Source organism: Erythrolamprus reginae, chromosome 5 (assembly GCF_031021105.1).
Source record: "Erythrolamprus reginae isolate rEryReg1 chromosome 5, rEryReg1.hap1, whole genome shotgun sequence".
NCBI classification, from domain to species: domain Eukaryota; kingdom Metazoa; phylum Chordata; class Lepidosauria; order Squamata; family Dipsadidae; genus Erythrolamprus; species Erythrolamprus reginae.
In genome coordinates this window covers 109,227,653-109,251,127 of record NC_091954.1, presented here as the reverse complement: position 1 = coordinate 109,251,127, position 23,475 = coordinate 109,227,653, and the positions used below count along the sequence as shown (strand labels likewise).

The 23,475-nt window shown below is 41.9% G+C and overlaps 1 protein-coding gene across 3 annotated transcripts in view; it reads right to left on the bottom strand.

The window, feature by feature from the left end:
- ATP11B (ATPase phospholipid transporting 11B (putative)) overlaps positions 1-23,475 on the bottom strand; it is a 130,433-nt gene that overhangs the window by 42,659 nt on the left and 64,299 nt on the right. For all 3 annotated transcript variants that reach the window (XM_070753703.1, XM_070753704.1, XM_070753702.1), the window contains exons 11-20: positions 22,159-22,309; positions 18,964-19,161; positions 17,240-17,398; positions 14,470-14,645; positions 12,711-12,779; positions 8,173-8,246; positions 7,940-8,043; positions 5,678-5,859; positions 2,700-2,903; positions 1,658-1,811 (exon numbers count right to left, since the gene is read on the bottom strand). In XM_070753703.1, coding sequence (XP_070609804.1) covers positions 1,658-1,811; positions 2,700-2,903; positions 5,678-5,859; positions 7,940-8,043; positions 8,173-8,246; positions 12,711-12,779; positions 14,470-14,645; positions 17,240-17,398; positions 18,964-19,161; positions 22,159-22,309 — 1,471 coding nt within the window. The remainder of the gene's footprint in view (positions 1-1,657; positions 1,812-2,699; positions 2,904-5,677; positions 5,860-7,939; positions 8,044-8,172; positions 8,247-12,710; positions 12,780-14,469; positions 14,646-17,239; positions 17,399-18,963; positions 19,162-22,158; positions 22,310-23,475) is intronic.

The following is a 23,475-nucleotide window of genomic DNA, read 5'->3' as shown; positions in this document are numbered from 1 at the left end:
TGAATCCAGCTTCCTCACTAGTTTTGCTTATCAGAATTTTACAAAAAGTGATCACATGACCCCTGGTACATTGCAATCTTCATCAATAGCAGTCAGTTCATCAATAGGAGTCAGTTGTCAAAGAGTCTGATTTTTGATCACGTGACGACGGGGTCGTGAACACCGGTCATAAGTCACTTTTTCCAGTGCTATTATAACTTTGAACCATCACCAAACAGTTCAAAGTTGAGAACTCCTCATATGCCTAAGAGCACCTGCAAATCATACTGCAAGACAACAGCAAGTCCTATTGCCCATCTCAGTGATGGTGAATCTATGGCATGGGTACTACAGGTGGCACGCGGAGCCATATCTGCTGGCATGTGAGCCGTTGCCCTAGCTCAGCTCCAGTGTGTGCTGGCCAGCTGAATTTTGGCTTGAATAGAGGCTCTGGGAGGGTGTTTTTGGCTCCCAGAGGCTCCAGGGGAATACAAGAGGGTGTTCTTACCCTCCCACGGCTCCAGGGAAGCCTTTTGAGCCTGGGGAGGGCGAAACACAAGCCTACTGGGTCCATCAGAAGTTGGGAAACAGGCCATTTCCGGCCTCCAGAGGGCCTCCGGGAGGTGGGGGAAGCTGTTTTTGCCCTTCCCAGGCACTGAATTATGGCATACATGATCTTTTGGTACCTGAGGAAAAAAAGGTTTGCCATCACTGGCCTATCTATTTTGGAGACAGGTGGGCTGGGGGGTCATTAGGTTAGGTTAGGTTAGGTTTATTGGATTTATATGCCGCCCCTCTCCGCAAACTCGGGGCGGCTCACAACAATAAATACTGGCCTATCTATTTTGGAGACAGGTGGGCTGGGGGTTCATTATGTTTATGTTTATTTAGATTTGTATGCCGCCCCTCTCCGCAGACTCTCTACATGGGGCTACCTTTGAAAAGTGTTCGGAAACTTCAGATCGTGCAGAATGCAGCTGCAAGAGCAATCATGGGCTTCCCAAGGCATGCCCATGTTACACCAACACTCCGCAGTCTGCATTGGTTGCCGATCAATTTCCGGTCACAATTCAAAGTGTTGGTTATGACCTATAAAGCCCTTCATGGCATCGGATCAGAATATCTCAGGGACCACCTTCTGCTGCACGAATCCCAGCGACCGGTTAGGTCCCCCAGAGTTGTCCTTCTCCGGGTCCCGTCGACTAAACAATGTCATTTGGCGGGACCCAGGAGAAGAGCCTTCTCTGTGGTGGCCCCGACCCTCTGGAACCAGCTCCCCCCAGATATCAGAGTTGCCACCGCCCTCCTTGCCTTTCGCAAGCTCTTTAAAACCCACCTGTCGTCAGGCATGGGGTAATTGAAATTTTTTCCCTTCCCCCTAGGCTTATAGAACTTATACATGGTATGCTTGTTTGTATGATTGGTCTCTTAAATTGGAGTTTTTAAGATTATTTTTTAATATTAGATTTGTTACATTGTCTTTTTTATTGTTGTTAGCCGCCCCGAGTCTTTGGAGAGGGGCGGCATATAAATCTAATAAATAAATAAATAAAATAAATAAATAAATAAATTAGGCAGAACCCTCAATCCTAAACTCAGAAGGTTGAGAGAGGCTGTGGCAGGTTGCAACAGCCAAACACGGCTGAGGCTCAACCGTCATGAGCTCCCAATAACTCACCTTTGCTTTCTGCAGGGGTGCCATGCGACAGCACAGCACAGCAGAGCAATTTCGGCTGAGATCCATGAAGAGTTTCTCGTGTTGCCTGAGGGCAAGGGAGAGGCTGGTCCCATCCACTACCAGCCCGTGCTGGATTACGTGGTCATCCTTTATTCTAACAAAGAAAGGGGGGGGAGAAGTAACGGGACAAACAAATCCATCATTGTTTCATGAGGGACATCAGTCAAGACATGTCAAATGCTTTACGATCAACTACAGACAATGTGAACAGGCTGGATTAAGAACCCTTCCCACCTGCTAAGCAGCAGGCTCATTAACATATTATTATATGCTCATTTTGTAGCAAAGATAATGATGTAATAAGATTTCTTTGTTTTCATATTGGAAAATCCGGTCTTAGTAATGTGAAAAATAACATTTTAAGTTGGAAATATGCAATTTTATTTATTCTGAGCTGATTTAAAGTGTCCCTCATGTTGTTTAAAATCATTCTAGAAGTGCTCTGAGTTCAAAATAGGGCCATTTTGAGACCAGAGTATTGCTGGTAATGACGACACAATCTATTTGTTATTTAAAGCCAAGTCTTTCTAGCTTAAAATCAGGTGTCTATTTTTTAAAAAAATTGTCAGAATCTCTTAGAACAGTGTTTCTTAACTGTTTTTTTTCTCTCTCTCTCTCTCTCTCAGGACTTATACGCTGGAACTGCAAGGGTTATTTTGGAATATTTTGAACAACATAAAAGTCACGAAGGACCCCAAAGGAGCTTTTCATATTATGGGTTATATTTATTGATGCCTGCCATTTTAAAAATTACAATTGATGCACTCGCTGCTGCTGCCATTTCTCACAGCTGCTTGATAGGATTTTAATATTATATTATTTTTGAAAACATAGGCTGGCAAATGATTTTGAGCACCCTTGACAATGTCTTGGAGGACCTTCAGGGGATCTTGGACCACATTTAAGAAGCGCTATTTTAGAAACCCCGGTTTTCCCCATCGGAGGCTGTCAACATCAGTTCAGAAATGTGCAAGTTTTTTACCTCTTGGCAAGCTGTCTCAATTGCTCCGCACACGTACTGTCTGATTTGTGCTGCACTAGTTCCAGGATGTTCATGGTTCTGTGGAAGTGTCCGCAGGATAAACTGACGCTTACTGCCGTTTCGTGCTTGTCTCCAGTAAGCACCCACACTTTAATCCCTGCCAATCGAAGGGCTTCTATGGTCTCCTGGACTTTATCTTGCAGCCTAAAGGTAAGCAAATTGCATTGGTGGACAATATCAGGACCACAATGTAATAATTAATAACAGCAGCAGCAACAACAACAACAGAGTTGGAAGGGACCTTGGAGGTCTTCTAGTCCAACCCCCTGCTTAGGCAGGAAATCCTACACTACTTCAGACAAATGTTGGTTATGACCTATAAAGCCCTTCGTGGCACCGGACCAGATTATCTCCGGGACCGCCTTCTGCCGCACGAATCCCAGCGACCAGTTAGGTCCCACAGAGTGGGCCTTCTCCGGGTCCCGTCAACTAAACAATGTTGTTTGGCGGGACCTAGGAGAAGAGCCTTCTCTGTGGCGGCCCCGGCCCTCTGGAACCAACTCCTCCCAGAGATTAGAATAGACCCCACCCTTCTTGCCTTTCGTAAGCTCCTTAAAACCCACCCCTGTCATCAGGCATGGGGAAACTGAGATATTCTTTCCCCCTAGGCTTCTACAATTTATGTATGGTATGTTTGTATGTATGATTGGTTTTTAAAATAAGGGTTTTTAGCTGTTTTAGTATTGGATTGTCGCATGTTGTTTTTACCACTTTTGTTAACCGCCCCGAGTCTACGGAGAGGGGCGGCATACAAATCAAATCAAATCAAATCAAATCAAATCAAATCAAATGAATCAATAAAAATAAATAAATAAATAAATAAATGGTTATCCAAAACCTTCTTTAAAACTTCCAGTATTGGAACATTCACAACTTCTGGAGGCAAGCTGTTCCACTGATTAATTGTTCTAATTGTCAGGAAATTTCTCCTTAGTTCTAAGTTGCTTCTCTCCTTGATTAGTTTCCACCCATTGCTTCTTGTTCTACCCTGTGTTTTTGAGAATAGCTAGGCTCCCTCTTCTTTGTGGCAACCCCTGAGATATTGGAACACTGCTATCATGTCTCTCCTGTTCCTTCTTTTCATTAAACTAGACATACGCAGTTCTTGCAACCGTTCTTCAAATGTTTTAGCCTCCAGTCCCCTAATCATTTTTGTTGCTCTTCTCTGCACTCTACACGATGTCTCTGCTTAGACATCGTAGCATAGCTGCGGTAATCTGTTAGTCCAAAATCATAAAGACTCCGAGAGGGTCTTTTCAGACTAAAAAAATAAATAAATTTAAAGATGACTACAGGTAGTCCTCAACTTACAACAGTTAATTTAGTGACTGTTCAAAGTTATAATGGCATTGAAAAAAGTGACTTATGACCATTTTTCACACTTACAACCATTGCAGCATCCCCAATGGCCACAGTTGTGAGTTCTGTCCCATTTTACAATCTCTCTTGACATAGCTTTTAAGTGAATTAGCACAGTTGTTGAGTAACATGTTTTTTTTTTCCAATTTACATATCAAAAAACATTTTTAACAATACTGTGTCATATATTGCACCCGGTTGTTTACATTTATTTCTATACATCTTTATTTCTCTGTTCTAACCAATTGTACTGCTTATTCCACACCTCATAAAATTCTATTTCTTCCTTGCCTTTCATTTCTAATGTGAGCTTATACATCTCTGCACATTCCAGTATTTTATGTATTATCCTTTCATTGCTTGGTGCATTTTCAAGTTTCCAACATTGAGTGTATGCAATTCTTGCTGTGGTTACTATATGTAAAATGATGCACTGGAGTTGTTTTTCTTAAATCTTTTGTTTATTATTCCTAATAAGAATACTTCACATTTAAATTCTATTTGTTCTCCTATTTTCTCCTATAGCCATCTCCTTATATGTTCCCAATATTTCTGGGCATTGCCACCTGATATGATAAAAAGTTCCCTCCTAACTTTTGCATTTCCAGCAACATGGTTGTTAACTGAATCTGGCCTCATTGATTTTGCTTGTCAGAAGGTTGCCAAAAGAGATCACATGACTCCCGAGACACTACAATTGCCATAAATAAAAGCCAGTTTTCAGGCATCTGAATTTTGGATTATGTGACTCTGGGGATGCTGCAATGGTCAACTGTTAAAAATGGTCATTAAATGAATGGTTGTTAAGTCGAGGGCTATCTCTACTTGTTCACAGAAGGCTGGGTGCCGTGATTCCAATTGCCATCTTCCCTCTTTTATTTATTTATTTCTTTATTTATTCCTTTATTTATTTATTGGATTTATATGCCGCCCCTCTCCGAAGACTCGGGGCGGCTAACAGCAATCATAAAACAGCGTACAATAATAATCCAATACTAAAAACAATTACAAACCCATTAATATAAAAAACCAAACATACATACAGACATACCATGCATAAAATTGTAAAGGCCTAAGGGGAAATAGTATCTCAATTCCCCCATGGCTGGCGGCAGAGGTGGGTTTTAAGTAGCTTACGAAAGGCAAGGAGGGTGGGGGCAATTCTAATCTCTGGGAGGAGTCGGTTCCAGAGGGCTGGGGCCGCCACAGAGAAGGCTCTTCCCCCGGGTCCCGCCAAGCAGCATTGTTTAGTTGACGGGACCCAGAGAAGACCCACTCTGTGGGACCTAACTGGTCGCTGGGATTCGTACAGCAGAAGGTGGTCCCTGAGATAATCTGGTCCGGTGCCATGAAGGGCTTTATAGGTCATAATCAACACTTTGAATTGTGACCGGAAACTGATCGGCAACCAATGCAGACTGCGGAGTGTTGGTGTAACATGGGCATATTTTTATGCTGATGGGAAAAATCATACGCATCAGATAATGCTATTTGTGGAGAGATGAATGAGCATCAAGCTATTCTGACTTTCTTTTCCCAAATAAACAGAAAGTACGCACTTGTCTTCGACTCCTGTAGCTCCAAGTAATTCCAAGTCTTTTTCAATAAAGTTATATGCCTCTGCCAACCGTTCTTCTCGTTGCTGCAAGGCAGTTTTTGCTTCAAAAAGACGTTGCTCCACTTCTTTATACTCCTCCTCTGTGAACTTTCTGTAAGCTACACAAAGAGTCCTTAGCCCTTTCTGTGAAAAAAAAATAAATAGAGAGTGGTTATTTAGATAAGATATTGACGAAAAGGTTTGCTTACTGATGGGCGTGCGCTGCCTCATTAAATGAAACCCCTGACAATGTAGGTCTCCCCAAAAGTGCCCTTTTTTTTGGACAAGGCAACTTCACTTTTACTCCCATTAATGGAAGAGGATGAAACCAAGCCTCAAAGTTCAGGGACAAAAGCGATCGGCAGTCTGCCAAACGATGCTAATTTTGGAAAGCAATGAACAGATTCTTCTCTCTCACTTAAATCAGAAACAACTGGATGTGGGGAGAAGGAGGTGGAAGAGAGGGAAGTAGAGAACGGCGCATAGTCTGAAGAAGCTGAAATGGTTTATTTTTCCAAATTTATTCATTCATTCATTCATTCATTCATTCATTCATTCATTCATTCATTCATTCATTCATTGGATTTATTTATTTTATTTATTATTATTTATTTATTATTTAGATTTGTATGCCGCTCCTCTCCGTAGACTCGGGGCGGCTAACAACAGTAATAAAAAAACAGCATGTAAATCCAATACTAAAACAACTAAAAAACCCTTATTGTAAAACCAAACATCCATACATACAAACATACCATGCATGAATTGTAAAGGCCTAGGGGAAAGAATATCTCAGTTCCCCCATGCCTGACTACAACTCCTATAGTCTCTGAACATCAAAGCTGGGGCTCGGAGGTGGGTTCTAACTTACTTCACTGCCGGCTCACTTTGTCTTGCCATCTGTGCGTTTTATGCGCATTAATTAAAAAATCATTTTTTAAAATGTTGAAAACAAGATGTTGATGTATGCGCAGTGCTGGAAACTCAGCTTCTGCATATGTGTAGAAGGGGGAAAAAACCCAAATCCCCCCCCAAAAAATAAAAAAAAACTATGGCGGCCACCATGGACCAACACCAACCAATCAATTTCTGTGATGTCATTGTAATGTCACCAGATTCTACTGGGGCTGATGGGAAACTCTGTGGTAAAATCAGACACTCCCATGAGCCCCAGTTTTATGAACAAAAACCATAAACGGGGTCAGCGTCAGGTAGCTATCCCAGGATCTCAAGCCAATGCACTCTGAATAAAATTCCCTAGCGATGCCAAACACATACTTAAATCAACTCTTAACCTGTTGTGGTTAGCTCTGGCCCAGTTCCTGCCCCAAGGACTGTGGATGTGGGGGAGACATCCACATGCTGCAGGCCTGTTCCCCCCCCCCCGCTGGAATCTGATGATGAAGGCTCCTCTGACCAAGAAGACATGAGTGACAGGGAGGAGGAGAGTATGACAGACAGCTCAGAAGGAGATCAATTATCTAGCTCCTCCTTGGATTCAGAACAAGAGTTAATGATACAGCCACGCATGCGGAGAGCGATGCATAGGCAGCAACAACTGAGAGATTATTATCAAAGAAAATGAGGCCACCTGTGGTTGGGTGGGGCTGTGGTAATCAGTGAGGCTGCTATAAAGAGCAGCCTGTGGGTTTGGCCATTGTGGAGGATTATCTGATCATTGTGTTTCGTGACTGCTTTACTGACTTTGACCTTTTGTGTGCTGATTTTTCCCCGCTTGGAAACTAAACCAGAGCAAAGTGTGTTTCACTTTGTGAAAGAAGGACTGTGAATTGCCTCACAGCTGCAAGCTAAGTATCACAGAACTGATAAGGGACTTGTACAAATTACCAGTTTGTTTGGAGAGGAGTGCTCTTGGCTATACCAAAAGAGGGCTTGGTTTAAGTGAATTTTCCTTATAAAGAACATTGTTTTGAATTTTCAAACGTGTGTGTGTCTGAAATTTGTACCTGTGAATTTTTGGGAGGAGTCTACCAGAGACAGAACATAACCTAAACACTTAATGGACTTGAAATATTATACATTATATTGCTTATTATAGTATTTGTTACAGTAATAATTGCTTCTTAATTTAGCACAGGGGTGGAGAATTATGGCCTGGCTCAGGAATTCTGGAAGTTGAAGCCCACAGGTCATACAACCCCTGATTTAGCAGCACCTCTACCATTATCTACGAGAAAGTTTGAAAGCAGTACTCTTAACATACCAATGCAAATTCATCCACATGGAGTCTTGTTTTTTCTACCTCACCATTTTTACTGGAAGGAAGAATAACTGATTCTGCTCCTTTGGTAAATAAGAGTTTTTCACCTGTCCAAGAAAACAAAAGGTGCAACTTAGTAGTGCGTCTCAAGAGACTATTAATGATCCTTTTATAGAACTGGCTTCAGGGTGTGGGAGAATACGTTAACATCAAAAACATCACATATTTTATCTTACCTGTCGGACTTTCTACGATCACACTCATTCTCCTACGGTTGGCATCGAACTCCAATACGTGCAGTAATTTGTACCTTTAAAGGAGAAAGAGGCTCATGTTTAGTTTGGGTTTGGGAAATAAAGGCCATACTTGTGAAATGCAGAAAATTATGAAAACTACATGCCTGCAATTGCACACACAGGTTATATTTGATGGGCATGCAGGGCCTGGAGAAGAGGACTCCTCTCAACCAAGTGGCTGATTATAGTCCTTTTTGCAATTGATGGAGGGAGAATAAAAAAGGAAGGAACAAAGGTGAAGGGACTCCTGAGTGCACCATTTCCCCAAAGCCATTTGCCGTTTACTTGATCTTCACATCTCCTTTTACTAAGGGGTCGACAAAGTTGTTCAGAATCTAGGAGCCAGCCAAAAAATTTAGGAGCCAGAATTTTTTTTAAGCAAACTTGGTTTTTTGCCGAGTCTCCACCTGACATCTCTCTTCCTCCCTTTCGCTCTATTTCTCTCTCCCTCCCTCTTTCTCTCTCTTCCTTCCTTTCTCTCTCCATCCCTCTTTCTTTCTCTCTTCCTTCCTTCCTCTCTTTCTGTCTCCTCCTTCCTCTCTCATCTCTTTCCTTCCTCTCCCTCCCTTTCTCTCTTTCCTTTCTCTCCCTTTCTGTCTATCCTTTCTATCTCTCACCCCTTCTCCCTCTTTCATTCCCTTTCTCTCCCTCCCTTTCTCTCTCATTCCTTTCTCTCCCTCTTTCCTTCCTATCTCTCTTTCTTTTTCTCCCTCCTTCATATCTTCTTTCTCTCCCCCTTCCTCCCTCTTTCCTTTCTCCCCCTCCCTTTCTCTTCCTTTTTCTCTATCCTTTCTACTTCTTACTCTTTCTTTCTCTCCCTCCTTCATTCAATTTTCTCTCCCCCCCTTCCTCCCTCTTTCCTTTCTCTCCCTCCCTTTCTCTCTCATTCCTTTCTCTCCCTCTTTCCTTCCTATCTCTCTTTCTTTTTCTCCCTCCTTCATATCTTCTTTCTCTCCCCCTTCCTCCCTCTTTCCTTTCTCCCCCTCTTTCTCTTCCTTTATCTCTATCCTTTCTACTTCTTACTCTTTCTTTCTCTCCCTCCTTCATTCAATTTTCTCTCCCTCCCTTTCTCTCCCTTTCTCTCTCTTTCCTTTCTCTCCCTCCCTTTCTCTTCCTTTTTCTCTATCCTTTCTACTTCTTACTCTTTCTTTCTCTCCCTCCTTCATTCAATTTTCTCTCCCCCCTTCCTCCCTCTTTCCTTTCTCCCCCTCCCTTTCTCTTCCTTTTTCTCTATCCTTTCTGCTTCTTACTCTTTCTTTCTCTCCCTCCTTCATTCAATTTTCTCTCCCTCCCTTACTCTCTCTTTCCTTTCTCTCCCTCCCTTGTTCTCCCCTGGGGCTGCCTGTGCCTGCCCTGCACCACCCAACACGGACGGACAGCCCCCGGTCGTCGGTTCGTCGCCCCCCACCCCCCCACGGAGGGAGATCAGGCTGGCGAGGGCGGTAGAACTACGTCACCAGCCACTGGAGGGAGATCGGGCTGGCGGGGGCGGCGAATCCACCTCCCCAGCCGCGCGGAGGGAAATCCGGTAGGCGGGCGGGTGGCCGCGGCTCCCTGCGCGCCCCTGGAAAAGCGTACAGGGAACGGTGCCCGGGGCCGCTTTAGCTGCCCCCCGCTCCCCCCGCCATCTCCCCGCGACTGCCTGTGCCGCTGCAGCCGCCCCCCCCCCCCGCTCCCACCGCCAGTGCCCTCCCGCCGGGCCCCAAAGGACACTTGCCGATGACGACAGGGAACCTTCAGCTGGGCGGGCGCTGCCGTGCCGGTGCCTCCGACCTCCCGGTTCCTGCTCGATGCCGCGGTTTCTGGCGCTCTCCTGCTGGGCTCCAAAGAAGGAAGGCGGGAAAAAGGCGCGAAGAATGGAGCTCTCCTTCCTGCCTGCCTTCTTTGGGACCCAGCAGGAGAGCGCCAGAAACCGCGGCATCGGGCAGGAGCGGAGAGGTCAGAGGCACCGCAGCGCCCTGCCCAGGCGGCACACCGGTTGGGAAACGCTGACATACAGTACAGCAGGCAACATTTTCTAGGCGCCAGACAACATTTTCTAGGCGCCACTGGCGACCAGGCGCCTGGGTTTGTCGAACCTTGTACTAAGTGGCTCACTTATAAAGATTCATTTTAAGTAGACTTCTACCAAACACAACTTGTACTTAGGAAAACAAAGTGCTCATAGCAAGCAGGTTTTAAAGCTGACATATCATTAACTGTTCAAGTGACACTTAAGGAGAGGAGTTTCAGGTTTCTAGCTTCGGAGGAATGTCATTATTCTAAGGGCAAATTCATGGAAGATACAATGTTTAAAAAGCTACTAAGAGTAAACTGTTCTGACCTAGGCTTCCTGCTAAATCATAAAACACCAACCTAGTCCCAAAAATCTCTTTCTATTTTAACGGCTATGAGTTATGTTCGTTCCCAGCAATAATAAGTCCCCAAAAATGTTAATTAGTCTGATAGAAGTCTGCCAAAGTTTTTAGGAAGAAGGCTGATATCACCAAACTTTATCTCTCTTGACACGCTGCCAAAGACCTAATTGGCAAAGAGTTTTGCAAGGCCAAACAGAACATGGAGTCAGAACTGAGCTGCTGAGACATGAATTAAACCAAATTGCTTCCTGCAACAAGCACATCTGTTTGCTCTACTTTTATAGCCTACGAGAGGGGCCAATTATCTCCAAGTCTTACTCCCGAGTAGTCATTTTCCTCCATAACTGTTCTTGCCTCCTGGCAGCTCTGCGCCTGAGCGCATTGGGAACAGTGGTTAGAGTCCAGTACTGCGAGCTACTTCTTCTGATCACCAGCTGCTAGCAGTTTGGCAGATCGAATCTCAGTAGGCTCAAGGTTGACTCAGCCTTTCCATCCTTCCAAGGTCGGTAAAATGAGGTCCCTGATTGGGGGCAATATGCTTACTCTTTGTAAACCACTTAGAGAGGGCTGTAAAGCATTGTGCAGAATGCAGCTGCGAGAACTATCATGGCCTTCCCTAAATACACCCATGTCACACCAACACTCCGCAGTCTGCATTGGTTGCCGATCAGTTTCCGGTCACAATTCAAAGTGTTGGTTATGACCTATAAAGCCCTTCATGGCACCGGACCAGAATATCTCCGGGACCGTCTTCTGCCACTCGAATCCCAGCGACCAGTTAGTTCCCACAGAGTTGGCCTTCTCCGGGTCCCGTCAACTAAACAATGTCGTTTGGCGGGACCCCGGGGAAGAGCCTTCTCTGTGGCGGCCCCGGCCCTTTGGAACCAACTCCCCCCCAGATATCAGAGTTGCCCCCACCCTCTTTGCCTTTTGTAAGCTCCTTAAAAGCCACCTCTTTCGTCAGGCATGGGGGAATTGAGACTTTCCCTCCCCCTAGGCTTATAAAATTTATGCATGGTATGTTAGTATGCATGATTGGTTTTTAAATTGGGGTTTTAAATTAACTTAAACTTAAATATTAGATTTGTTTACATTGTATTATTATTGCTGTGAGCCGCCCTGAGTCTACAGAGAGGGGCGGCATACAAATCAAATCAAATCAAAAAATCAATCAATCAATCAATCAATCAATCAATCAATCAATCAATAAATAAATAAATGTAAGTTTAAATGCTATTGCTAATGCTAAATGCTATGTTAGCCTATGTTAGCTGCCCGGTGCACATGCTCTTCTGGTTTCCAGCACGTCCATGCGCCTCGGCCACCTTGTCATCTAGTTTCTGGTGTGCCTGCGAAAGCCAGGTGGCTGGTGCATATACTGGAAACAGGAGACCAGCTGCTTTTGGCACTCGGTGCCGAAAAGGTTCGCCAACCCTGGTATAGGGTTTTCCGAGCAATGGGGCAGCAGGTTTCTTGAGTAGGGGGTTTCCTGAGCAGGGGGTTGGACTAGAAGATCTTCAAGGTCCCTTCCAACTCGGTTATTCTGTTATATATGAAGAACATGAAGGGGCATTTTATCATGTATGGTAGACTGGCAAAACAAACAAACAATTTTGGATACATTGGATCCAAAATTGGATCCAAATCAATGCACTAATTCAGAAGACGTCAAAGACGAATTTATAATCAGAGACCTTTCTTTTGGGATTAATAGACTTCAAATTACTTGGAGGACGGGCTGGGTGCAAACTGTTAAAAACTAACCCAATCTATAGCCTATTTATTTATAGCCTATTCCTTTGCTTCCTTCAGTTGGGAGGGGCCATCATTTTCTTATCTCCAAAAAACTTATAACTGATGATCCCAAGATCTGTAGAAACACTTTATTAGAAAAAAATATATGTTCCTTATTTATTATTTCCTTTCATATTGTTTCTTCTTTCTACACAGTGGAAATGAGTAATCCACTTTGGCTGAGGCTGAGGGGAGTTGCATTCAGTAACATCTGTAGGACCATAGTTTTTCACTCCTACCCTACTGAATTTCAACTGAACACCCCCCCCCCCCCCCCCCCCCCACACACACACAAAAATCAAGGAAACGTGTTCTTTGTTGTTTTACCTTTCTGGCTTTCCACAGCTTTTAAGCTCCATGCATTCTGCAGTTGCCCCAGTAAACACAACACCAACCCTAAAAAATCCAAAAGAAAGTGAACGAAGGGGATAGCCTTATGGAAATTAAAAACAAGGTCTTGGATACAAAATAACACTGCTCACCATTACCCGCGCATAGCTTCTAAATACTTTTTGAAAGAAACTTAAAAACAATTGTTTCATGAATGTGCTTTTAGAATCCATAATAGACTCCTGTTTAAGGATGGTTAACTTAACAGTAACAAGCTGTATTAGAGCCAGTTAATTTAAGCAAAAATTTAATAAATTTCAAAACTGACATCTAGATTCCAATACTTTGCTAATCTCTATGCAGTTAGATTTAAGAACAAGAATTAAAATACTATATGCCGTATAGATTTAGTTATGTTAGGCGAAAGAACAATATTACACCAGTGTCACAGCACAAATGATTCCTAATCAGTAAATCATGCTGGGAGTGATCGGTGGAAAAGGGAGAAACAGCCACCCCTAGTACCTGCTGGCTGGACATTATATAAGAGGATGCCGGGATGACCATGGTGGATCTGAAGGAGGAGGTGCGAGTCAGAGGGAGAATGATGATTCATAGAGTGGCCAGGGGACGGACACTTGGCTGAGAGTGATGTCTCATTCTCAAGGCCTGAAAATACTTTGGCTGCAGTTCTGTTGAGACTTATCAGCTGAATTTTTACTAAAAGGAAGAGCGAGGTAGGGTAACTCTAGGGCCCAGAGATAATCAGTCTGGTATTATGGTTTTTACTTTACTAACCAATCATGGTGTTCATATTACACACACTATTGCAATGCCCATCTCCCTGGTATTCTCAAAGTCATACAAGAGTACATCTGGTAAGAGTTAAAGAAAGGCTGGACAGCACTTGGACTTCTTGTTTGCTACCTGTTGTGGTTAGCTCTGGCCCAGCTCCTGCCCCAAGGATTGTGGATGTGGGGGAGACATCCACATGCTGCAGGCCTGTTTTGCCCCCGGTGGAATCTGATGATGAAGGCTCCTCTGACCAAGAAGACATGAGTGACAGGGAGGAGGAGAGTGTGGCAGACAGCTCAGAAGGAGATCAATTATCTAGCTCCTCCTTGGATTCAGAACAATGATGATACAGCCACGCATGCGGAGAGCGATGCATAGGCAACAACAACTGAGAGATTATTATCAAAGAAAATGAGGCCACCTGTGGTTGGGTGGGGCTGTGGTAATTAGTGAGGCTGCTATAAATAGCAGCCTGTGGGTTTGGCCATTGTAGAAGATTATCTGATCGTTGTGTTTCGTGACTGCTTTACTGACTTTGACCTTTTGTGTGCTGATTTTTCCCCGCTTTGAAACTAAACCAGAGCAAAGTGTGTTTCACTTTGTGAAAGAAGAAGGACTGTGAATTAGATTTAGATTAGATTAGATTTATTGGATTTATATGCCGCCCCTCTCCGCAAACTCGGAGAATTGCCTCACAGCTGCAAGCTAAGTATCACAGAACTGATAAGGGACTTGTACAAATTACCAGTTTGTTTGCTATACCAAAAGAGGGCTTAGTTTAAGTGAATTTTCATTATAAAGAACATTGTTTTGAATTTTCAAACGTGTGTGTGTCTGAAATTTGTACCTGTGAATTTTTGGGAGGAGTCTACCAGAGAGCCCGACAGAATACTACCCCAACTGGACTCCAAGACAAAGACTTATCCATTTGTAATGCAGAGCCTGGCCTTATAATCCTTACCTGCGAGCAGCTTCAACTAAAGCTTTTTCATCTGGGGACGAGGCATAGTACTCCAGTTCAGATGGTAGGCCATTGCTACGCCATGGGCTGTCACAAATGCCATCTGTTTGGTCATTATTAATCTGCACTGTATGACAGAGACAAAGAGCTTTCAGGAAGAGTTCTTCCTCATGTGTCTGTTAAAAAAAAAAAAATAAAGACAAAACCACTGTGATGAATCTGATTAATTTTATTTTTTATCTTTCTCCTATGAAGCAAACATCTGCGAGTCATGAATAGCCACAAAAATGTAAGTCTGTGTATTTCCATAGTGAACAAATCTGACTTATCGTAGCTGGAGGACTGTTCAGTACTTTGGATAGTATTGTGTGTTGTCATTGTTTTTTAGTTAAGAAAAAAACAACACCCAATGTTATTCAAAGCACTGAATAAGGTCTTACAGTGTTTTATAAAAACTCTGGAGGAGATTTTTACATATTTCATGAATGGTCCTATCTGCATGTTTATTAAAATAATTCTTTTTTTTTAAATTAACAATTAAAAGTCTACAGATAGTCCTCAACTTATGAACATAACTGAGCCCGCAACTTCAGTCATAAGCTGTGACGGTCATAAAGCAGGTCATTACATGATTTTACAAGCTGGGCTGACACCCCCCACCCCCCCCCGCATATGTAGCAGTCATTAAGCAAATGCGGTAGTTGCAAAGCAAATATAACGGTTCTAAAGTGAACTCACTTTTTGCAATAGAGGATTTGGGAAATAAAACGCCAGTTCCTGGAAAAATATTGTAAATTGTGGGACCATGCAAATGGCTATAAATGTGAGTTGGTTACTAAATGTCCCCATTGTGGTCATTTGACAATGAGGAGTGGGGGGCAGGTGGTACTGGAACTTCAAATTCAATTTGTAAGTTATTGTTTTTAGGCTCTGTTGTAACTTTGCTGATGAGTGAAGGACTACTTGTATATATAGACAAGCTACCAGGTGTTTTCTATTATTTCATGCAGAATCTAAACATGGGCTATATATAATGAGCATGTTATTGTACATATAGATATTTGTATGCAGGAATTCTAGTTTATCAAACCTCTTTCCTCTTCATTTTATAATCCAAGAGACAGAATTAGGAGTACCCAATCACACATAATCTTCCCATCCACAGGAATTTTTATGTAATAAGTTTAATTTTTTAATATGTTTTATTTAAATTGTTAAAAGGTAAGATAATTAAAATATATATTAAATTCATATCCTGCCTTTATTTTGTGCATCTTAAGGCAGCATACATAATTCTCCCACCTGCTGGTCAAAAGATTAAATAGTTTTCCTACTTCAAGATCAGTCTGAATTTCTTTCTCTTAAAAAATAGATGCTTCAATTAGAAGAGTATTAATAACGAATCATACTAGCTGTTCTAAAACTGCATTAGCACTGCTGCCATTACATTCTGAATTTGACAGAGTAAAACCACATTTAAAAAAAAAAGATATGGGATTTGAAAGTAGCTCTTTTGGATAATTGATACATTATACTCAAACAACAATAAGGATCAATGGATTGAATGCAAGGTTTTTAAATATAGGATTACAAACATGGCTGCTCTCTCTCAATTAGCATAGATCATTAGGAAAAATAAGAATGTTAACACACACACACACACAAATGGAGCATAATGCGATTTATCTCTTTGTAGACAATATACAGTGTTCTCTCAATTTTCGCGGGGAATGCGTTCCAAGACTGCCCGCGAATGTTGAATTTCCGCGAAGTAGAGATGCGGAAGTAAATACACTATTTTTGGCTATGAACAGTGTCACAAGCCATCCCTTAACACTTTAAACCCCTAAATTACAATTTCCCATTCCCTTAGCAACCATTTAGATTATTACTCACCATGTTTATTTATTAAAGTTTATTTAATTTTTTTTTTATTAAAGGCGGATGAAAGTTTGGCGATGACATATGACATCATTGGGTGGGAAAAAACGTGGTATAGGGGGGAAAACGCAAAGTATTTTTTAATTAATATTTTTGAAAAACCATGGTATAGACGTTTCGCGAAGTTCGAACCCGCAAAAATCGAGGGACCACTGTACTATTTTTCTTTTAGAAACCTAAACATTAGCAAGACATAGTTGCAGTCAGAATTAAAGAAATAGAAACATAGAAACATAGAAGTCTGACGGCAGAAAAAGACCTCATGGTCCATCTAGTCTGCCCTTATACTATTTCCTGTATTTTATGTTAGGATGGATATATGTTTATCCCAGGCATGTTTAAATTCAGTTACTGTGGATTTATCTACCACGTCTGCTGGAAGTTTGTTCCAAGGATCTACTACTCTTTCAGTCAAATAATATTTTCTCATGTTGCCTTTGATCTTTCCCCCAACTAACTTCAGATTGTGCTCCCTTGTTCTTGTGTTCACTTTCCTATTAAAAACACTTCCCTCCTGGACCTTATTTAACCCTTTAACATATTTAAATGTTTCGATCATGTCCCCCCTTTTCCTTCTGTCCTCCAGACTATACAGATTGAGGTCATTAAGTCTTTCTTGATACGTTTTATGCGTAAGACCTTCCACCATTCTTGTAGCCCGTAGGTGAGGTCTCCAGAACTGAACACAGTATTCCAAATTTCATACAATGGAAAGTTTAGAAGTTACTTCTGAAAAATACTCATAAAAAGAGCTTCAAGAAAGATCCGAACTTTATACTATAGAAAGCTCAAAATTAATTTCAAGAAATTAATTTTAGAAAGAACTTACAAGACTGGGTTGTACTCCATCTGGAAAATCTTCTATCAATCCCTCAGGAACTAATCTGCCATTGATTTCTTGATATTTGAGACCATTAATGGAACATTCCCGAAACTGCATCACATTTTCCGTCAATGTTCCAGTTTTATCTGTAAACACATACTCCACCTATAGTAAGTTAAGAAGGTACGTCAGTCAAATCAATTTAAGAGTTAAAAAGGGCAGCAAGTTTCTTTTACGCCCACTACTGCAGTGGTGTAAAACTCAAGAACTGGGGGCTGCATCCAGCCCACGGGGCGCTTAGATCTCGCTTGCGGGACTGCCCTGGAAATAATGAAGGATCGGCCCATGGTGCCTCTGCCAGCAAAAACGGAGCTCAGGAGCTGGTTCTCGCTGGCAGGGCGCTTGGGTCACCACAGGTGCTCCCAACATGCCCTCATCACCTCGAGGTTCGACTACTGTAATGCTCTCTACATGGGGCTACCTTTGAAAAGTGTTCGGAAACTTCAGATCGTGCAGAATGCAGCTGCGAGAGCAATCACGGGCTTCCCAAGGTATACCCATGTTACACCAACACTCCGCAGTCTGCATTGGTTGCCGATCAATTTCCAGTCACAATTCAAAGTATTGGTTATGACCTATAAAGCCCTTCATGGCATCGGACCAGAATATCTCCGGGACCGCCTTCTGCCACACGAATCCCAGCGACCAGTTAGGTCCCACAGACTTGGCCTTCTCCGGGTCCCGTCGACTAAGCAATATCGTCTGGCAGGACCCAGGAGAAGAGCCTTCTCTGTGGTGGCCCCGGCCCCCCTGGAACCAGCGCCTCCCCCCCCAGATATCAAAATTGCCCCCACCCTCCTTGCCTTTCGCAAGCTCCTTAAAACCCACCTCTGTCATCAGGCATGGGGGAATTGAAATTTTCCCTTCCCCCTAGGCTTATAGAATTTATACCTGGTATGCTTGTATGTATGATTGGTTCTTTAAATTGGGGTTTTTTAGATTATTTTTAATATTAGATTTGTTTACATTGTCTTTTTATATTGTTGTTAGCCGCCCCGAGTCTTCGGAGAGGGGCGGCATACAAATCTAATAAATACAAATACAAATACAACACATGGTTCCCCCGAAGGCCAAACACAACCCTGATGCGGCCCTCAATGCATCCAAGTTTAACAGCCTTGCATTAGTAGGACATTCATAGAGTCTACAGAAGCTGAACGCTGCAGCTCAATGAAGACTTGTGCACATTTATTGTTCTTATTTGAAATAGGTGTAATGGGTTTATTTATACATACATGCAAAATAAGTATTAGATGATCTTTTCTAATAATTACACAATGTACCCTATAGGGCAGCAGTGCTCATTTAAAATCTCAGATTGTGCTCCACTGCTGGACAACTTCCAAATTATAATTTTTAGGGAGACAATTTCATTTAATAAAACACATAGGGAATATTAAGTGTGTAAAAGAACAACTATGAAGTTAATCACTCGATTAATTAAATTAAATGTTGTTTCAAACACTGTTTTGAATTATTTTATACCTGCTGGGGTCAACTGAGGGCAAAAGAAGAAGGGGATGACGAGAATGAGGTGGCTGGATGGAGTCACTGAAGCCGTCGACGTGAGATTAAATGGACTCCAGGGGATGGTAGAGGGCAGGAAGGCCTGGAGGAATGTTGTCCATGGGGTTGCGATGGGCACAACTTCACGACTAATAATAACATACCTGTCCCAGTTCTTCATTCAGATCTGACGTATTTACTTGAGCTTTTTCATTTGTTTCTTCATGATAGAGATCAAGGTCCCAACCAATAAAAAAAGACCCAAGAAATTTCTGCATCTCCACAGTCACATAAAGTGAAATGGGTATAATGAAGTTGTAAAGTACCAGGAAAGCAAGAAAATCTGAAATGAACCTCAAGATCTGAAAGAAGAAAGGAAACAGTATTATTAAACTAAAAGAAAAAAAAAGACAGAAAGCATTTGAGGACAAGATTATAGCAGATGCCATCAGAATACAATTCTGTAGAACAGCGATACTGATATAGTGAGAGCATATTCTAAGTATAGGTAGTCCTTGATTTACAACCATAATGGAGCCAAAAATTGTTGCGCTGGTCATTAAGTAGGTCATCTTGTGACTGACCTGATTTATGACTTCTTGTGACTATTAAACAAGTCACCATGGTTGTTAAAACAAATCAAATTACACAAATGCCATGGTTGTTAAACTGGAAGTAAACGCTGGTTATGGTAAAGCACAATCATGTATCTTTGAGATACTATAAACTGTCATACATGGGATGGTTTGCCCAACACCCAACACCCAATCATGTGATTACAGGGAAAGAGATGGCTACCAAAATTTCAAATCTGGATCGTAAGTACTTTAGGGTCTGTTGTAATTTTGAAACGTGTTGAATGCTTGGTCCTAAGTCAAGGACTACCTGTATGTCATCTAAGGACTACTAAACTAAAGGTATATTTCTTCCAAAAGTAGTGACTTTTATTTTTGTGATCAAATAAGTTTAACTTGGAACAAGGATCTTACCTGTCATACTTCTGTCTCATCCTTTTTGCACTGAGCTCAAATTACTAGATAATCCTCGATTTACAAGAGTCCATTTAGTGACCTTTCAAAGTTATAATGGCACTGCAAAAGTGACTTATGACTGTTTTCCACACTTATGACCGTAGCAGCATCCCCATGATCAAAATGATCAAATAAAATGGGAAACACTTGGGAACTGACGGTTGTAGTGTCCCGGGATCATGTGATCATCTTTTGTGAGCTTCTGACAAGCAAAGTCAATGGGAAAGCCAGATTCACTTAGCAGTGAACTATCTGAACAAGTGCAGTGACACTTAACAACTGTGACAAGGAAAGTCGTAAAATGAGACAAAACTCACTTAACAAATGTCTCATTTAGCAACAGAACTTTTGGGGTCAATGTGGCCATAAGTCGAGGACTACCGGTATATAAAAACCACTTATTCCATTTGGCCTTTGTTGGCAAATGGTGTTATGGCTGAAGGGAGACACAGACGCCTTAGCCATATTATCAGTCCGAGACTGGATTCAGATAACCTACTAAATCTAATATGACATGTGAAGGAATCTATTTTCTCCTCCAAGACTGCTGGTTAGTATATAAATAACCACACAATTAAAGGTGTTATCACCTGTAAAGCCCTACATGGCTTAGCGCCAGATTATCTACGGAGAGGGGCGACATACAAATCCAAAAAATAAATAAATCTTCGGGACCACCTCCTGCCCCACAACTCCCAACAACCAATAAGAGCCCACAGGGTTGGCCTTCTCCAGGTCTCGTCAGGTAAGCAGTGTAGGTTGGCGGGGCTGCGGGAGAGGCACCAGCTCTCTGGAACCAGCTATCTTCTGAGATCCATACTGCCCTTACCTGCTGGCCATCCAGAGAGCCTTAAAGACCTGGCTCTGCCAGCAGACCTGGGACGTTGACAAAATGAGAAATCTTTTAGATCTGGCCACAAAGGATATGAATGTTTTTGATAAGGGGTTTTAATTTGTTCTTTTAAGTTGTCTTTTTAGATGTCCTTTGCGGTAAGCCTCCCAGAATCCTCTGGGAGTTGGGCAGCATATAAATTAAATAAAAATAAATAAAAGAAAAGAAAAGAAAAGAAATAAAGAAATACTTCTTGTTTGGCCCGAGAATGGAAGAAACAACTTCTAAGGATGTGAGATTTTTTTAATAACATCCCTTTAAGTACACGAATAAGCCACAACAATCAATATATCAATAGCTATGATAATGGCCTTCTCCGGGTCCCGTCAATTAAACAATGCCGTTTGGCGGGACCCAGGGGAAGAGCCTTCTCTGTGGCGGCCCCGACCCTCTGGAACCAGCTCCCCCCAGAGATTAGAACTGCCCCCACCCTCCTCGCCTTTCGTAAACTCCGTAAAACCCACCTTTGCCATCAGGCATGGGGGAATTGAAACATCTCCCCCGGGCCTATACAGTTATGTATGGTATGTTTGTGTGTATGTTTGCTTTTAATAATGGGGTTTTTAGTGTTTCTTTTTAATTATTAGATTTGTTATATATTGTTTATTATTGCTGTGAGCCGCCCCGAGTCTACGGAGAGGGGCAGCATATAAATCTAATAAATAGATAGATAGATAGATAGATAGATAGATAGATAGATAGATGATAGATAGAAAGATAGAAGATAGATAGATAGATAGATAGAAAGAAGATAGATAGATAGAAAGATAGAAGATAGATAGATAGATAGATAGAAAGAAAGATAGATAGAAAGAAAGATAGAAGATAGATAGATAGAAAGATAGATAGAAAGAAAGATAGAAGATAGATAGATAGATAGATAGAAAGAAAGATAGAAGATAGATAGATAGATAGATAGATAGAAATAAAGATAGAAGATAGATAGAAAGAAAGATAGAAGATAGATAGATAGATAGATAGAAAGATAGAAGATAGATAGATAGAAAGAAAGATAGAAGATAGATAGATAGATAGATAGATAGATAGGAAGAAAGATAGAAAGATAGAAAGAAAGATAGAAGATAGATAGATAGATAGAAGATAGATAGATAGATAGAAAGAAAGATAGATAGAAAGAAAGATAGAAGATAGATAGAAAGAAAGATAGAAGATAGATAGATAGAAAGAAAGATAGAAGATAGATAGATAGATAGAGATAGATAGAGATAGATAGATAGATAGATAGAGATAGATAGATAGATAGATAGATAGATAGATAGATAGATAGATAGATAGATAGATAATGGAGCAAGAAATTAACCGAAGCTAATTCTTGTTTCTCTTTTATTACTGAAACCGAAACTTTCACATCATGCTATCGAAACACGGGGGGGGGGGGGGGATCACCTAAATCAGGCATATCATTTACATTTTACCTTACTGCTGTTTCTTTCATGATCAGTTTGCTGGTTATACCAAGGTTCATTCCACTTCTCTTCAGTCTGCCAGGTATACTTCAGTATTGTACTTAAGACAGCTTCACAAAGGAGGATTATGAGATAGATAAGCAAAAAAGAATTCATAGACCTGGAGGGGCAAAAGTGAGAGACAATTTTAATACCTAAATGCCACTGAATTTCCTAGGGGGGAAAATTAGATGAGCACTGAAGACAAAGGGAGCTCTGGACAATTCAAAGATGTTTTGCACGCTACTTCAAAAAGTACAGAAACAATAATTCTAACAATCTTTGTGTTTTATTCAGCCAACTTTGAACTCTGAATATGGGGGAGGGTGGAGATCCAAAAAGGAAATGTTTTGTAGAATGATATGGTTAGAGATGACATTAGATGTCATCCAGTTCAAACCGTTGCCTGGTGTAGGATCCTAGACCAGGGGTTGGCAAAGTTGGCTCTTCTGTGACATGTGGACTTCAACTCCCAGAATTACAGAACTAGCATGATTGGCTCAGGAATTCTGGGAGTTGAAGTCCACAAGTCATAGAAGAGCCAACTTTGCCAACCCTTGTCTTAGACCTATGGCTGTCCAGTCTTTTCTTGAAGATCACGAGCTTTTTCTGTCTATTCCAGAGGTGAAATGCTATAGGTTCGGTCTAGTTTGGGCGTTCCGGTAGCAGCCGCTGGCGGTGGTTTGGTGATCTGGTAGCGGCGGCAGCCCAAGGCTCCGCCCACCCACCCAGATGTCACAATTTTTTAACCCTCTGCATATGCGCAAAGCTTTCTGCGAATGCACAGAGGGTGAAAAAGTGTGCGCTTCCGAAACAGTAGGGAAGGAAAGTAGATTTCACAGCTGGAGCAATTCCTTGGTTGTAAAGGATTTTCCATCTTCAGCCTTTAATAAAAAACATTTTACCTTCTTTTTGCCACCAAGGGATTAGACCAGGGGCCCCCGAACGTGGCAACTTTAAGACTTGTAGATTTCAACTCCAACATATCTGGCTGGAGAATTCTGGAAGTTGAAGTCTACAAGTCTTAAAGTTGCCAAGCTTGAAGACCTCTGGATTAGACAGAAAAAGAGCTGGGGGTTTTCAAGAAAAGACTGGACAACCATTGGTCCAGGATAGTAGTCAGGACTCTAGGAGTCCTCCTGACTCCAAACCGGGCAAGGGTTTAAACTAGATGGCCTCTCATGTCATCTCCAACCATATGATTCTACGATCGTTTTTGGATCTCCACCCTCCCCCATGTGCAAAGTTCAAACTAGCTGAATATGATGGTTAGAATGATAGTTGCTG